The 15,356-nt window shown below is 39.8% G+C and overlaps 1 protein-coding gene across 1 annotated transcript in view; it reads left to right on the forward strand.

Moving 5' to 3' along the window:
* Positions 1-13,560, forward strand: part of TGFBR1 (transforming growth factor beta receptor 1) — a 48,811-nt gene extending 35,251 nt beyond the window's left edge. The window contains exons 5-9 of the mRNA XM_090274487.1: positions 1,594-1,761; positions 2,418-2,574; positions 4,439-4,563; positions 5,636-5,766; positions 9,131-13,560. Coding sequence (XP_090130613.1) covers positions 1,594-1,761; positions 2,418-2,574; positions 4,439-4,563; positions 5,636-5,766; positions 9,131-9,256 — 707 coding nt within the window. The 3' untranslated portion in view covers positions 9,257-13,560. The remainder of the gene's footprint in view (positions 1-1,593; positions 1,762-2,417; positions 2,575-4,438; positions 4,564-5,635; positions 5,767-9,130) is intronic.
* Positions 13,561-15,356: the final 1,796 nt, after the last annotated feature.

Below are 15,356 nucleotides of genomic sequence, written 5' to 3' on the forward strand. Positions count from 1 at the left end.
CCTTCTGTATCTTAATCCTCCTGATTTAGCTAATTCTACCCAGGTAGCCCTTTATATACCTGCGCAGACTCTTGCATATCCTTCTTCCTTCTGCCTTTCTTTTCAATTACCTCATAAAAATCTTTCTTCCATCCGCCTGTGTTCCTATTTAATTTTTTACATATTTGTGAGCCTTTCAGAATTCAATCATAGTTAATAAGCAGGCAGATAGAGCTAGTGATGCATCTGTTTCAAGGAGAAGGAAAGGTACAGGTTTGAACAGAATCTGTTTATGAAGAACAAGTTTTTAAAGAACTAGTATCATGAATCTCTAAATCCTTTCGAAGGGACTCAGAAGTCCACTCCAGAATCTTCTGAAAACATCTTCCTCAATCTCTTAATCAGAGTTGCTTTCCTTCAGATAACAACCTTTAAAATATAAAAGTTGTTTTAGATCAATTTGGGTTTTTTCTTTGGTTTTATAACTAATGAGGAAAGAAGCAGCACATTTTAAGTCCTAATGTCCCATGCATTGTACTACATGCTTTAAAAAAATCTGTTATTCTATTTTTTAAATCTTCTTAATGGTATTGGAACGTAAGGTATTGTTGCGTAAAAGGAGACGGAGGCTCATTGGTTAAGAAACTTGCCTGAGGTCACCGAGTCAATTACAGCCCCTGGGTTGCAGGTCAGGTCAGAATGACGTCAGGGTGCTATCTTTACTGAATTGTACTGCCTCCTAGTATCGTAATACTTTTTTTTCTTCACAATTTCATGAAACATATGGTTTTTCTTGTATTCCCAGCTACTTCTGGTCTAAATAGGCTTTTGTGGACCAGCCTAGACAGAACCTTTACCTTGATTCCTATGGAAAAACATATTGCAAATTCATGTATCAGCTTACAAGTGAACTTTTGGCACCTGCATTCCTGGTTTTTGAGGTTCAAAATCACCTTATGTATGTAAAACGGGGTTCAGTCCCAGCTTTTTCTCCTGACATTTCAGTTCCTGTCTGAGACTCCCCACATTGTCAGTGATACCACTGTTTTGTTTTTCTCAGCTGGAAACCCTGGAGTCTGGCATCTTTGTGAATTATATACCGAGTCTGTCATTACAACTTGCATTTCTTCATTAAATCTCACTCTGAGTTTTATTCCAGACTACTCCATTCCCACTGTGACCACACTAGGGTCCTGATACTTCTCATTTTCCTGCCGCCCTCCTTCATTGTTTCCCTCTATCCTTCCAGAAACAACCATTGAGCACCTAACCTGAACCAGGCATTTTCCGAGGCACTAAGGAGTTTCTAGCTCTGCCGCGGTCTGTAGACTCAAGGTTACCATCTTTGAACTATGATTCCTTGTCACTTAAAGGGGATTAGTCATCCAGCCTTATCTCATAAATAGGGGGATTACTCTGAGGATCAAAAGGATACGTACAGAAAAGTATAAGACAAACTGAAAATACAAGAAAATATCAAGGAAATATGTACAAACTTAAAGTTCCATCATATTGCAGCTGGGATTCGGGATAGAGAGTAAAGTGAAAATTTTTGAACAAATAAGTTGTAAATGTTCTACAGCCCATCTGAAATATTGTTATTGTGCTTTGCAGACAATGGTACCTGGACTCAGCTGTGGTTGGTGTCGGATTATCATGAGCATGGATCCCTTTTTGATTACTTGAACAGATACACAGTTACTGTGGAAGGAATGATAAAGCTCGCTCTGTCCACAGCCAGTGGACTTGCCCATCTTCATATGGAGATTGTTGGTACCCAAGGTAACTTGAAGCAATCCTGTGATTTAAGCTTCAGATTCCCATGGATCTAGTGTCTATTCAGAAAACTTTTGCAAGAAGTCAACCTAATTGGAGATGCTATCTTTTGAAAATCTCCGATGGAGTTAGGAATATGGGTATTTGTTCAGAGATCCTGTAGTCATTGTAACAGCACTGATGTTTTTGTGAGTTCAGTTTCCTACTTGTGAGTTTTGAGGACCTTGATTTTAGAATTCAGGTCTAAGAGAATGTATTTTTTATGTGTAGCATCAAATGAAATGTGAAAATGCTTTGTAAGTATTAGCATGCTATATAAATGTTATCTGACTATCTGACAAAATTATATTTAACTTTGAGATGAGACTGCATGAGAACCTTTTACAGTTGAAAATTAAATACTAAATTTTGGTTATGAAATTTTTATGCTGTGATTCTTAGGATATCAGATACTAAAATAACTGTATGCTCCAGGGATGATCCACTTATTCCCTGATTCACTCGAGGTTGTTACTTTATAGCCCAGGTATTGTGGGTGATGTGGGCTGAAATGCTTGGACACTGGGACAGGAGAAGAGACTTGAATCTAACGGTAAGAATTGTGATTGGTATTACCTTTTAAGCAGTTATGTTTGTTTGTTTGTTTGTTTGTTTGTTTTTAGGAAAACCAGCCATTGCTCACAGAGATTTGAAATCAAAAAATATTTTGGTAAAAAAGAATGGCACTTGCTGTATTGCAGACTTGGGACTGGCAGTAAGGCATGATTCAGCCACAGACACAATTGATATTGCTCCAAACCACAGAGTGGGAACAAAAAGGTACACTCACAAATAAATAGTCTTTAATATGTTATGACAGCAATTTCTTCTCCTTGTCCTTCTCACCTGTATATACGTATCTCCTCTGAAACTCAAACTATTATTGGATTGGCCACAGGTAGAAAATCTTACAGTTTTGCCTGCTCTGAACCCAAGGTTACCTGACTTTAAAAGATTCCTGTGGATGAAAGGTGGCCCTTCCAGAAGATGGTATCATTAGTTATGTTCACTATAATAGCAATCGGAGCTAATGTTTATAGGGTACCTACTATGTGGTGGTCATTATTTTTGTAAATTATTTATTTATTTGTTTGTTTATTTTATTTTTAGAGAGAGGGAAAAGGAGAAAGAGAGGGAAAGAAACATCACCATGTGGTTGCGTCTCACTCGCGCCCCCAACTGGGGACCTGACATGCAACCTAGTCATGTGCCCTGACTGGGAATCGAACCAGTGACACTTGGCTTGCAGGCTGACACTCAGTCCACTGAGCCACAGCAGCAAGGGCTATGTGGCAGTCATTTTAATGAGTTTTTATATACTGTTTAATGCCCAACTCAAATGCCATACTGTAGCTATCTCAACTATTTTTCATTTCCCAAAAATATACCTTTCTTTCTTCCTTAGGACTTCTGCCTGTGCTGTATCCTAAAGCCTACTTTCCCCTACTGTTTCCCTAACTTGTACACACTCTTTCTTCTTCACAGGAAGGCTTTTCTGGACTGTTAGGTGTTCTTGCCAAGAGCTCTCATAGCACGCTGAACTTGGACTATTGAAACACTTAACACGTTATGGTGTAAATGTCCATTTATTTGTAGATTCCATTGGATTTCAGGCTGCTTGGAAGCAGTCTGTATTTCCAACATCCATCACAGTGCCTGGTACATAGTAGGGCCTCAGTAAGTATTTGTTGAATCCATGAGTCCGCAAAAGCATCTGACTAGGTGGGTGTCATTACTCCATTCACAGATGAGGCATGCTCCTCGTGGAGGCTTTGTAATGTGGCCAACCTCTCTTATGGGTAGATGGTAAGCTGAAGAGCTGAGATTTGAACCTGTGAACACAGGCTCGCTCTGTATCACAGCATGGTGCCACAACATATTTTCAGACTACTACCTTGGCCTTGGATAGAGCCACGCTTTAGTCTATCTAAGTTGCATTCAGGATTTTCGGATTCAACAGGGACTCTCAGAACTCTCAGCTCTGGGTTCTAGGACAGTGGTTGCTGCAGGTATTCTTTCTTTTTCCTTGCAGATCTTTGTAGGTCCTAATCTGTAACCTTACTAGTGTTTTAAAACCTTTAGGACTCCACAATGTGACATCAATAGGAGGACTGGCATTCATTTTAATCTATTAGTTTCTTCTCTGAAATTTGTCCTTGCCTTATCTTCTATCCTCTCTTAGAGAGGAGACTTCAAGAAATATATGGTCCCTGCAGAATATGTGACAAAAGAGGTGGTGTATGTTAGGAAATTTGATAACAGAATTGTTAGCTGTGGCTTTCAAAGGAAACTAAGATCATAAGGCAGATAGCAGTTAGGATTTAGTTGACATTATTGTGATCTCAGTTATGTAATATTGTATCTGTATGCACAGACAGACGTCTGAAAGCATATTTATCAGATGTTAACAGTGTGCTAGTAACGGAATGATTTTTCACTTTGTAGTTTATGTACTTTGGGAACATTTCTATAAGAAGAGTCATTTTAAAAAAACCCAACAGAACCATGCTGAAGGAGGAAAAAAGTCTTAAAGTTGATACTAATCTTTTATTTTTAATTCTCAGGGGTAAAAGAAAATTTATGAAACGGTTCAGTAGTCATATGGCCACCATTCAATAAAATAAAATACTGACTTCTTTTTTAGGTACATGGCCCCTGAAGTTCTAGATGATTCCATAAATATGAAACACTTTGAATCCTTCAAGCGTGCTGACATCTATGCAATGGGCTTAGTATTCTGGGAAATAGCCCGAAGGTGTTCCATTGGTGGTGAGTTTCTCCCCCTTTCTTCCACAGCTTATCATGAACAGAGATGTTAAACAGAATTGCCTTTCCTTTTATTGAGTAAAATTATACACATCAACAGTCTGAAATCATGTTCATGTTCAGGTGATCAGGAGAGTGCCAAAGAAAAGAAAGGAGCTAAAACCTGTAGTGAGGAAAAACAATGTGACACGCTTTATCCTGATGCACAGTTTACCCTAGTGTATTCTTTTTCTGTTTCCACTTGATTCTTGGAAAGCATCAGAAACAAACCCTCTATTATCTTGAAATATAGTTATTTAGAATGGATGGGTACTTGGGTGGCCACCCAGGAAGCTGTTTCTAACACAAACCTGGGTCAAACTGATTCCCCTCCTGAGATTGTGGTTATTTTCTCCAACCGGGAAATTAGTATACAGTGTACGGTACAGTCACACAGCCATTACATTACTTTTTAAAGTAAGTTTGTTTTAACTTTTAAATTTAGTTTTAGATTGAGCACTTAGGATGTTTCCTTGAGAAAGGCTCTTATTCTGGGGGGCCCATGCTTGGTTGAGATCAGGGTCTCAGGTTTTTGGGCTGTGAGGGACAGAGTATGTCTACATTGTAGCAAAGAGGACAGGTTATTGACAGAGGCAAGTAGAGGAAGATATTTGCACGTCAGGCTTGTCTTGTAGGATTCACAGCTCAGTGATACAGGGTGTATCCCTGTACCAAGTGAGAGGCTTGTGCCCTCACAAGAAAAACTCAGTTCTTACACATGAGAGTTCTAGGGGGAAATGTCGGTCTAGTCCTCGAAGCTCCTAGTTCACCATCATTAGAATAGCCTTTATGATCCCACAGTAGTATCTACTTTCAGGGTATGAGCCCAGTACCACCTCAGGGAGGGGGGTTGTTGACACAGATGTGGATGAGGCAGAACCGGCCGTGAGCCCCATTCCACTTACCTGATTGAGTGATGGGGCCCTGTAATGAGATGCTCAAGTGCTTCTTTCCCGTTTGGTCAAAGAATGGCCTGGCATTATCTGAGTAAATTCTTTAAAATAGATTTTCTTTTTTCTTTTTTTAACCAATATAGGAATTCATGAAGATTACCAGCTGCCTTATTATGACCTTGTACCCTCCGATCCATCAGTTGAAGAAATGAGAAAGGTTGTTTGTGAACAGAAGTTGAGGCCAAATATTCCAAACAGATGGCAGAGCTGTGAAGTGAGTATTTCTTTTAGATACTGTGCAGTTTTCTAAACTGCTTCTGCTTAGTAAGTGGAAATTTGCTACTTTTCTTTAAGAATAACAGACATAGGAATTCCCTTTTCTTTTTCATGGCAATTAAACCATTTGGGGGAAAAAAAACAAATTGGTTTTTCATGTTCATTTTTAAGCACATTGAAAGGGCCAAGAAGTATATTTGCAGTGGCTTTCAGAACAGTGTGTAGATCTGCCAATAACCAGAGCACCTGCCTTTTAAATGACCACCTCCCTTCAGTCAGGATGGCCCAGAATCGTGGGATGAGGGATGACGGGAACTGGGAGACGTGTTCTAGACTGAGCCTGGATGCTGTTTCAGAGTGACATTTGGGGAAATCACTTCAGTTCTCTGATGTGGCTTTGTAAAATGAGGAGCCTTGAGTAAGATGATGATGAAGATGGTTCCGCTGATTTTATATCTTACTCATCTGTTTGCCTGTATGATCATTCACCAGAAATTTGGGGAAAATGCTTCCCAGCAATGTCTGAGCTTCTCAACCCTAGCTCTTAACAAAAAGGTTTAGAAATGTATTTATAGTTGTAAATTTAAAGAATTCATCAGACAAATTCTGTGTAGTCTTAACTTTAATTGCTAGCTGTTACTAATTATAATATTGGTGAGCCAGAGCATTTCCCTCCAGATTTGAAATTTTGTGCTTTAGGGGGAATAAAAAGCTAGCCACTAAGTAGCTGATTTTACATCTTAAAATAATGTAGGACTCAGCCCTGGCCAGTGTGGCTCAGTGATTGGAGTATCATCCTGCAACCAAAGGGCTGAGGGTTCGATTCCCAGTCAGAGCACATGCCTAGGTTGCAGATTCGGTACCCCACCTTGGTCTGGGCACGTGTGATCCCTGGTCCAGGCATGTGCTTGAGGCAACCAATCGATGCTTCTCTCTCACATCGATGGTTTTCTCTCCTTTTCTCTCTAGAAGCAATGAAAAAATGTCTTTGGGTGAGGATAAAAAAATAAAATAAAAATAGTGTAAAACTCAGTAGAACCTTTGACATCAAGAGAGCTCCTTAGCTACCTCCAACAAAATCATGTACTTAGGCCTAGATACAGTACATCTCATGTGTGCAAAGACTTGGTATGTTTAATAAATGAATTGGGCTAGATTTTTGTCTTTTAAAAATTTAATCTGAATATTGCAGAGTACAAACTTGAGTATTTATGCACTCAATAATTACAGCAGATTATTCTTGAACAGGTAGATGGCTTTTTAAGCATGAGTAAAGTTAGCAGCTAAACATTAAGAGCATACATGCAGCTTGCAGCTACTATCATATTATTCGGAATTAATTCCAGCACTGTCACTTCTGTTTTTTCTCCATATTGTTAGTTTTCTGTGTACTTCTCACTAATTCATGTTTTCACTTTTCTAGGGTTTTATAAATCTCCTCTCAATAGTTGAAACCCATTTTTTAAAAAAAGAATATGAAACTGACTAAAGAAGTGCCTTACAGAACCTTCTGGCCTTTTCTAGTCTAGACTGGTTGCTCACTCAGCCAGCTGTACGCTTTCATCTCGGGCTGTCCCTCACCTTTGGTCCTGGGATTCCCTTTGCCTCTTTTGTGTGGTGAGTCCTTCCTGGATCTCACACTTTCCTGTTTCGCTAATTCCTCCCCTCCTTCAGGTCTCTGCTCAGGTGCTACCTTGTCAGTGAGATGTTACCTCTCCATGTATTTAAAATACCATCCTTTGTGCCTGGCACATTTTATCTCCTTCCCTAAGTGATGTTTCTCCTCAGTGCTTACTGCTGGCAGCCTGCATGATTGGCTTTCTTATTAATCTCATGCTTTAGCCCTCAGGAACAGGGGTCCCCAGTCCCCGGGCCTCAGACCAGTATGGATCTGTGCCCTGTTAGGAGCCGGCCACGCAGCGAGAGGCGAGCTCTGCCTCCTGTCTCCCCACACCTCCCCCCGCCGTCCCCATCCCCACCTCCATCTGTGGGAAAATTGTCTTCCACAAAACCAGTTTCTAGTGTCAAAAAGGTTGGTGGCCGCTGCTGTAGAATATAATAAGCTTTACTGAGAGCAGGGAGTTTGTCTGTTTGCCCACTGCCGTATCCCCAGCACCTAGATGGCATCTGGTACATGGTAGGCACTCAGTACATGTTTGTTGAATGAATATATGTCTGTGATGGGAACTTTGTCCTTTTTAATCTGGAAACAAATATTCACATCTAAGAAATGTTTCTGAAATATTTCTTTGGTTCTCTTTCATTTTACTCTCTTATTTCCAATCTGATTATCAACATTAGACCTTCTTTGCTTTTTTTTCCTCCACTTTCTGAGAGGTTTATCAGCTTTTCTTTTCTTTTTTTAAAAGTCAAGTTTATCTCCCACTTCTGTAAAGTCTTTTCAAGGTCAAGCAAGAAACAAAAAGCAGTTGATGATAATCCAATACCATATTTTCTTGGATTTCGGAGAATATTAATATTTTTTCTCTGTGTACGGCTTCTGTTTTCTCTCAGTTGCTTTTTTCTGTTTGTGTCAGCTTCTCGTTTTATATGCTTTTCCAAGATGTCTGACCAGTCATACTCTGTTTGAAAACGGCAGTGAAAGCCTATAGGAAGCTTCATGCAGCTGAGTGGAGCTTTCTGACTGATCTTGAAGGCGATCTGACCGGGTTGCTTCCTTGGCGAACCACAGACGTCTGTCCCTTCAGGTCTTTCCTCATGGGCTGCTCACTCCCCAGGGAAGACTCTAGTCCCTTGCCTGGAGGCGTATGTATATGTTATTGCCTGTGTTTTATGGAGAAAGCCTACCGTGTTCACATTTAGTGTGTTGTCAGTATGGAACTTTCTCGTCTGTGTTCCCCAAGTCAGAAATTTCTCTCTTAACACTCTCAGATGCAAACCTCTAGTCTTGCTGGGGTAGGGCAGGGGCAGGTATCTGGGGTTCCCACTCTTTTGGCTGATGCCTCTATTTTTCACCTAAACTTCACTCTAGGATACTTGACACAGTTGATTCCTCAGTTTAAGGTGGGGTGTCAGTGTGAATCAGTTTCCTTCTCTGCCTTACACAGCTCTGGCTTAGGCTTCGGCCTTTTCAGGTCTGCTGAGTACGTCACTATGTCTCTGCTTTCTAGCTGGCGGCACCAGTACCTTGTTGGTGGGAGTTTGGGTTATTTCTAGTCATGTGGTATTACAGATAATGCTCACATACAAAAATTAAGAAAACTTATGTATACATCATTTAGAAAGAAAACTTTCAGGTAAACATTCTTATCCAGATCAATGGAAAGTGGTGCATGCATTAATTATTATTATTATTATTATTATTATTATTATTATTATTATTATTTTGTTTTTTCTCGTAGGCCTTGAGAGTAATGGCTAAAATCATGAGAGAATGCTGGTATGCCAATGGAGCGGCTAGGCTTACAGCTTTGCGGATTAAGAAAACTTTGTCACAACTCAGTCAACAGGAAGGCATCAAAATGTAACTCTGTGGTTTTGCCTGAACTCTGCTCCTCTTCACATCTGCTCCTGGGTTCTCATTTGGGAGGTCAATTGTTCTACCTCACTGAGAGGGAATAGAAGGATATCACTTCCTTTCGCAACAGTTAATAAGGTCAATTTAAAACTTCCCAGGATTTCTCTGGACCCAGGAAACAGCCACGTGGGTCCTTTCTGTGCACTATGAACTCTTCTTTCCCAGGACAGTTACAAGATGTTGTGTAGTCTACCTTTATTTTTTATTAATACAACTTTTTTTAAAAGATGATTCTGGTCTTAACTTTAGGTAACTCTGCTGTGCTGAAGATCATCTTTTAGGGTAAAGGAGGTGGATTGCTAAGTTATACGAAGCATTTCTTATTTTTAAAGAAAGTGATTTACTCCTGGTTAGTACATTCTCAGAAGATTCTGAACCACTAAAGAGTTTCTTTGATTCAGACTTTGAATGTACTGTTCTATAAATTTCAGGATCTTAAAACTAACACTTATAAAACTTTATCTTGAGTCTAAAAATGACCTCATATGATAGTGAGGAACATAATTTATGCAGTTGTGGTTTATATACTATTACTGTTCTTTCACATATTCGGAACATTACATGCCTTCAAAATGGGATTGTACTATACCAGTAAGTGCCACTTCTGTGTCTAATGGACATGAGTAGAATTGCTTAAAGCCTGTGCTTGTTAAAACCTGTAGTGTTTCAATTCAAAACGTTTACTTATCTGGTAACCCAGATTTTTTCTGTTTTGTTTTTTGAGAAGAGGTGTTGTGGTATGTCATTTGGTATTCCATTTTGAAACTGCCTTTCTCCTACCAGAGTGTGCTTAACCACTAAGGAAATGAAGTGGCATTAACTGGTAAATTGTTGCCACAGCCATCTTTGAATAGTCTCACATCAGGTTTTTGCATATTAGTTGTGTCATCTGAGTATACTTTAAAAAACATCGAGTGTCCCTCTAGATGCTTCTAGTACTTTAAGTTAAAATTTGTAGCATACGGACTAATTTTTCTAAAAGGGAAAATGTGTCTAGCTGCTTGTGAAAGTTGTGTGGCATTCTATAAGCCTTTTTGTTCTTTATCTGATCAAAGACAGTGTTATTTTTTTAAGAAATGAATTACATTTAAAGTTAGAATATGGTTAATGTTAAATGCTAGGTTTTTTTCTAGGAAGGTGATGGTAATTAATAATTTTTGATTAGATAACAGGTGTGCAAGAGTCACATTTGTTACCTAGGAGTCATTGTTCAACAGATTTTCTGTCTTTGTAACTGAGGTTAGATTTAGTGTGGTTTTGAGGTCTCACTACATTTTGAGGAAGGCAGCTTTTAATTCAGTCTTTCCTTCTTGTGTGCAGATATTTTAACTGCTTAATTTACATGGTTATATAATAGGTTCACTCCACTCTTGATATTTGGAAGAGTGGTAGCTAAAGCATATAGATTCTCCATTTACAGATGTTTTTGGTCAGATTAAATGTTTAAAATAAACCGGTTACGGTCTTCTCACATTAGGTTGAAACTAGCTTATAATAACTGGGTTTTACTTCCAGTGCTAAAAGTCTTTGTAGGGCTTTTACAATTTTCTGAGTTTTCTTTATCACTGTGATCTTATTCTGAGGGGCAAACTATCTTAGCTGTGAGGCAAGACAGTGATGTCATAGTGCTATCAGTTTCCCAATGAAAGGGTCAGAGTAACCTTTACAGTATTTAGGTCAGTAAGAGATAGTGGCTATTTACACTGACTGAGCTGCGCTCTGACAACGTCTTATCTCTTATTCATAGAATCAATTTGAAAGACTAAATGGTCTTAAAACCAAAGTAATTTTAGAAAGAATAGCATTACATAGGAACTTAATGTCAGTGTTACGTGTTTAGAACATCACGGGGAAAATGTGCTTAGAGGTTAATATTTTGACTCCAAATTTGAGTTTTTTTTCTGTAGTTACCATGATTTCATCAAAGCAAATATATGAATTTGAGAGGTTTGTTTTTATAACTGTGTTATATTTCCTGTTAATAATCTCTAGCTCTGTGATTAAGCACTCTTTTTCTTTTTTTTCCTTTGCCATTTCTAAGCCTACCAGATCTTCTTTATGAAATCCAGGGGACCAATGCATTTTATCACTAAAACTATTTTTATATAATTTTAAGAACATACCAAAAGTTCTTGTCTGATTTAAAGTTGTGATATATGATTTCTTACTTTCATATAAGGTAATCAATTTTTGCTGAAGATGTTCTTTATTAAATCAAAGAATGAGTTACAATTATACTTAAGTGAATAAAATGCACTTTTGATGAATCAGGGAATTTTTTAAAACGTTGGAATTTACTTCTAAATTAGGTTACGTATTACTGCAGCTAATTCCTTTTTTGGCTAATGACAGTTTGACAAACTTCAATTGGCTAATACTGAAAATGAAACTAATTTAAAAGATGAAATAGATCAACCACTGTTAAATTTGATTAGAGTATTAATTTTGTCATTTAGAAACTCAGGCCTTTGTTTATACTGCCTGACTTCAGATGCTCACCTTCCAAGATTCAGCTTGGCTGAACTACCTGCCCACATCCATTTTGTCAGTACACCAGAGGAATGGGGATGGGGGAGGTGTGACCTGCATCCCTGGAGCACACACGTCCCTGGCCCTTCCTTTAGTAACTTTCGCCCTGTTTCTCCGGGCCTGTCTTCCTGCTGATCCCTGACTCAGAGACCATAGCCTTGGCGACCTTCCCCTGCCCCCAGGCCCTCCTCCCAACAGCCTTTTGACTGAATAGCTGCCTTTGATTCTAGAGCAAAATGGTTGGTGGAAGTGGTGGGACATACTTGCATTTCCTTGATTCACTGAACGTTGTTGGGAGGGGTCTCCAAATGTAGAGACTGGGCAGATGATGGCCCCGCTGGCTTCCCTTCAGTGACTCCAGCCTTGGCTGACAAGGTCGCGCAAGACGTGCCAGAAGCAGTGGCCAGTTGTATCCCCTGTAGGACAGGGTAAGGTCCATAGAGCTGAGCCTGTAGTTCTGCTGTAATAATAGTGCTCAAGAAGTGCCTTGAGTCGGTGCACATGCCATGGCCGTAAAGAACTCCAAATTTCGGTTCTTATTACAAAATGTAAGTGGTCACTTGGCCATTTTGCAATTTATGTACGAGTTTCCATTTTTCCCTCTACACCTGAGGACTGTTACATGGAGAATATTTTGTAAAACAACATGGCAAAGTGCTAATTAAAATATACAACAGAATCAGTGTCCCATTAGATAAAAGTTTACTTTTATCCTTGCACTGAAAGAGCGATTGTAAGTCAGCTGGTGTTTTTGTTTCTTGCCCTCTTGACCACAGTGGTGTTCTGGCTCTGAGATGATGGGGATTCTGAGTTATGGTTCTCTTACAACTTGACAAAGCATGTCAATTCTTACCGTTTTGGGGTCCTTATGAATAGCTGTGGATATAGACTGCAGCTTCTTGTCTCTGTTTAGGACACCGGAACACCCTCGGGTCCTCTGTCTAGGAATGCGGGGCTTCTGGGACATTCTGAGGATGGTCACTACCTTTAAACTTTTCAATCCCATTATGCAGTCTTATTTGTAATTGCAAACTTTTAAAAGGTGGTTAATAATATTCAACCTGTTTCGTTAAGCTTAAAAAGAATTTCAGTGACTTTGTTTTTATTTTTTAACAAGGTTTGTGAATGAATATCATGAACCATGTTTTGATATCCTTCTTTCACATTGTGCCAATGGAATAGGGTGTTTGATGTTTCTTTGTATGTCAAGGAGATGCTTCAAAATGTCAATTGCTTTAAACTTAAATTACCTCTCAAGAGACCAAGGTACATTTACCTCATTGTGTATATATGTTTAATATTTGTCAGAGCATTCTCCAGGTTTGCAGTTTTATTTCTGTAAAGTATGAGTATTATGTTGCTACATTACTCAAATGGTACTGTATTGTTTATATTTGTGCCCCAAATAATATCATCTGTACTTTGTTTTCTGTATTGTATTTGTGCAAAATCCTTTTGGCTTTATCAGTGTAATCTCTGCCTTTTTAGATGTGTACAGAAAATGTCCATATAAATTTTTCTTTAAGTTGAATGATTTTGAGAAACCTTAAAGAAGAGAGAAAAACAAACTGCAGTTCCCCATGAGTTTTTAAAATATGTATATTGTCTTTGTAGTAATATTCTGAATGAACTGTAAATAGGAAGTAGAAGAGTGATACTTATGTTAAGTCCTAACACTACAGTAGAAAAATGAAAACAATGCAAATAAATTACTTTTTTCCCCAAGTGCTAGTGGCATCATTTAAAATAAAATGTGTATATCAGAGTGAGCCATGCTTTTATGAAATGTAGTTGCTCTAGCCCTGACTGGTGTGTTGATTAGGAGTCGTCCCACAAAACAAAAGGTCGCTGGTTCAATTCCCACTCAGGGCACATGCCCGAGTTGTGGGTTTGGTCCCTAGTCAGGATGCGTACAAGAGGCAACTGATCGATGTTTCTCGCTCACATCGGTGTTTCTCTCCCTCTCTTTCTCCTGCCCCTTTCTCTAAAAATTAATAAATAAAGCTTAAGAAGAAGAAACTGGTTGCTGTAGTCAGAGACTAGAATCTGTGGATACTGCCCAGGACAAATCACAATATTGAAACATGTTGGAGAAACGCTCCCCTGCCCAGAGGTGCAGTGCTCCTCACCTGCCCAGGGGCACAGTGCTTCTTTCCCGTGCTTGGGCCTTGGGAGCTGTCAGTGGCTGTGATGGGACCTGCCTCTCTGTGAACTGCTTTGCTTCTGGTTACTCAGGTGGTCCTGTATTTGCTAAGTTTGTGTTAAAGTGGTATTATTTTGATTTTTAAAGTTTTTCCACAACACTCAAAGGAAAGAGTATTTTTCTTTCCTGATTTAAGGATTTGTGAGGATGGGCTTATTTGCAGAAACCAGCCCCTTCTCCCCCAGAGTAGGTGTGAACAGTTAGTGTCCTGAGTGTGAGCACTCGGCTAGAGGAGGTGCCCCAGACCCTTGGCAGACTCTGGCAGAAGCTTTGCTGATTAGCTTGCTCTCACAGTGAAGACTAGTCACTTCAACTCAAAGACTGGATTTAGGGATTTTTTTCTTTATAATAAAGAAGGCACCTCTGTAAAACTTTTATTGGAAAAAGTGAAATTATTATTATTATGATTATTTAAAGATTTTATTTATTTTTAGAGAGGGGAAGGGAGGGAGAGAAACATCGATGTGTGGTTGCTTCTCTCACACCCCCTACTGGGGACCTGGCCCGCAACCCAGGCCTGTGCCCTGACCGGGAATCAAACCAGTGACCTTTAGGTTCATAGACTGACGTTTAATCCACTGACCCACAGCGGCCAGGGTTAAATGCACTTCTGAGACTTCAATCCAGATGTGAGAGATGACTGTGCTTGTCATTGACCTAGCATTTGAGTTTTGTCCAAGCGCTTTTATTTGCATCTCACCTGATTATTGCAACTAGGACAGGTGTTGGCCATTTGGAAGGTGTCCTACGGAGGGTACCCAGGACTGAGAGGAGCCTGGCAATCCTTCCTTTAGGGAACGCCTGAAAGTGAACTGGGTGTGGATTTGATTGAGGGTGAGGCCAGAAAGGGCAGGTTTTGCATGGGAGGCTCAGGGGTATTCTCTTCTTCCTCACTGGCCATTCTCCCTGTGAGCTTTCACCCAGAAGGTAGAGCTCAGCATGTGCCCTGGGAATTCTAATTTGGGAGGCTGTATAGCTTGGGAGACCAGTGGCTGCTGGCCAAGCCCCAGAGTCAGTCTTAGTGTTCACCTCTGTCTTGAGGACAGTGAGACCTCAAGCATCTCTCTTTCCTCATAGAGGGAAGAAAAATAAAGCCTGGGAAGCTGAACAATGTAGGTGTTCCCAGTATGCAGCAGACATACCTAGAGCTGAAACACTATGGGTGACCTGCATGTGCACTCCTTTCTGGTTCCTGAACAGGGAGGGTACCTGGGTACAATCATAGAAGATTCTTCTGTGCCAAATTCAGATCTTTGCTTCCTTTTCCAGCTGTTGGCCTCCAGGAGTGTAGGGAAGGTGACGCCTGCTGCCCTGAAGC

This window comes from Furipterus horrens, unplaced genomic scaffold, assembly GCF_987537825.1.
Source record: "Furipterus horrens unplaced genomic scaffold, mFurHor1.1.pri manual_scaffold_4, whole genome shotgun sequence".
In the NCBI taxonomy this organism is placed as follows: Eukaryota; Metazoa; Chordata; class Mammalia; order Chiroptera; family Furipteridae; genus Furipterus; species Furipterus horrens.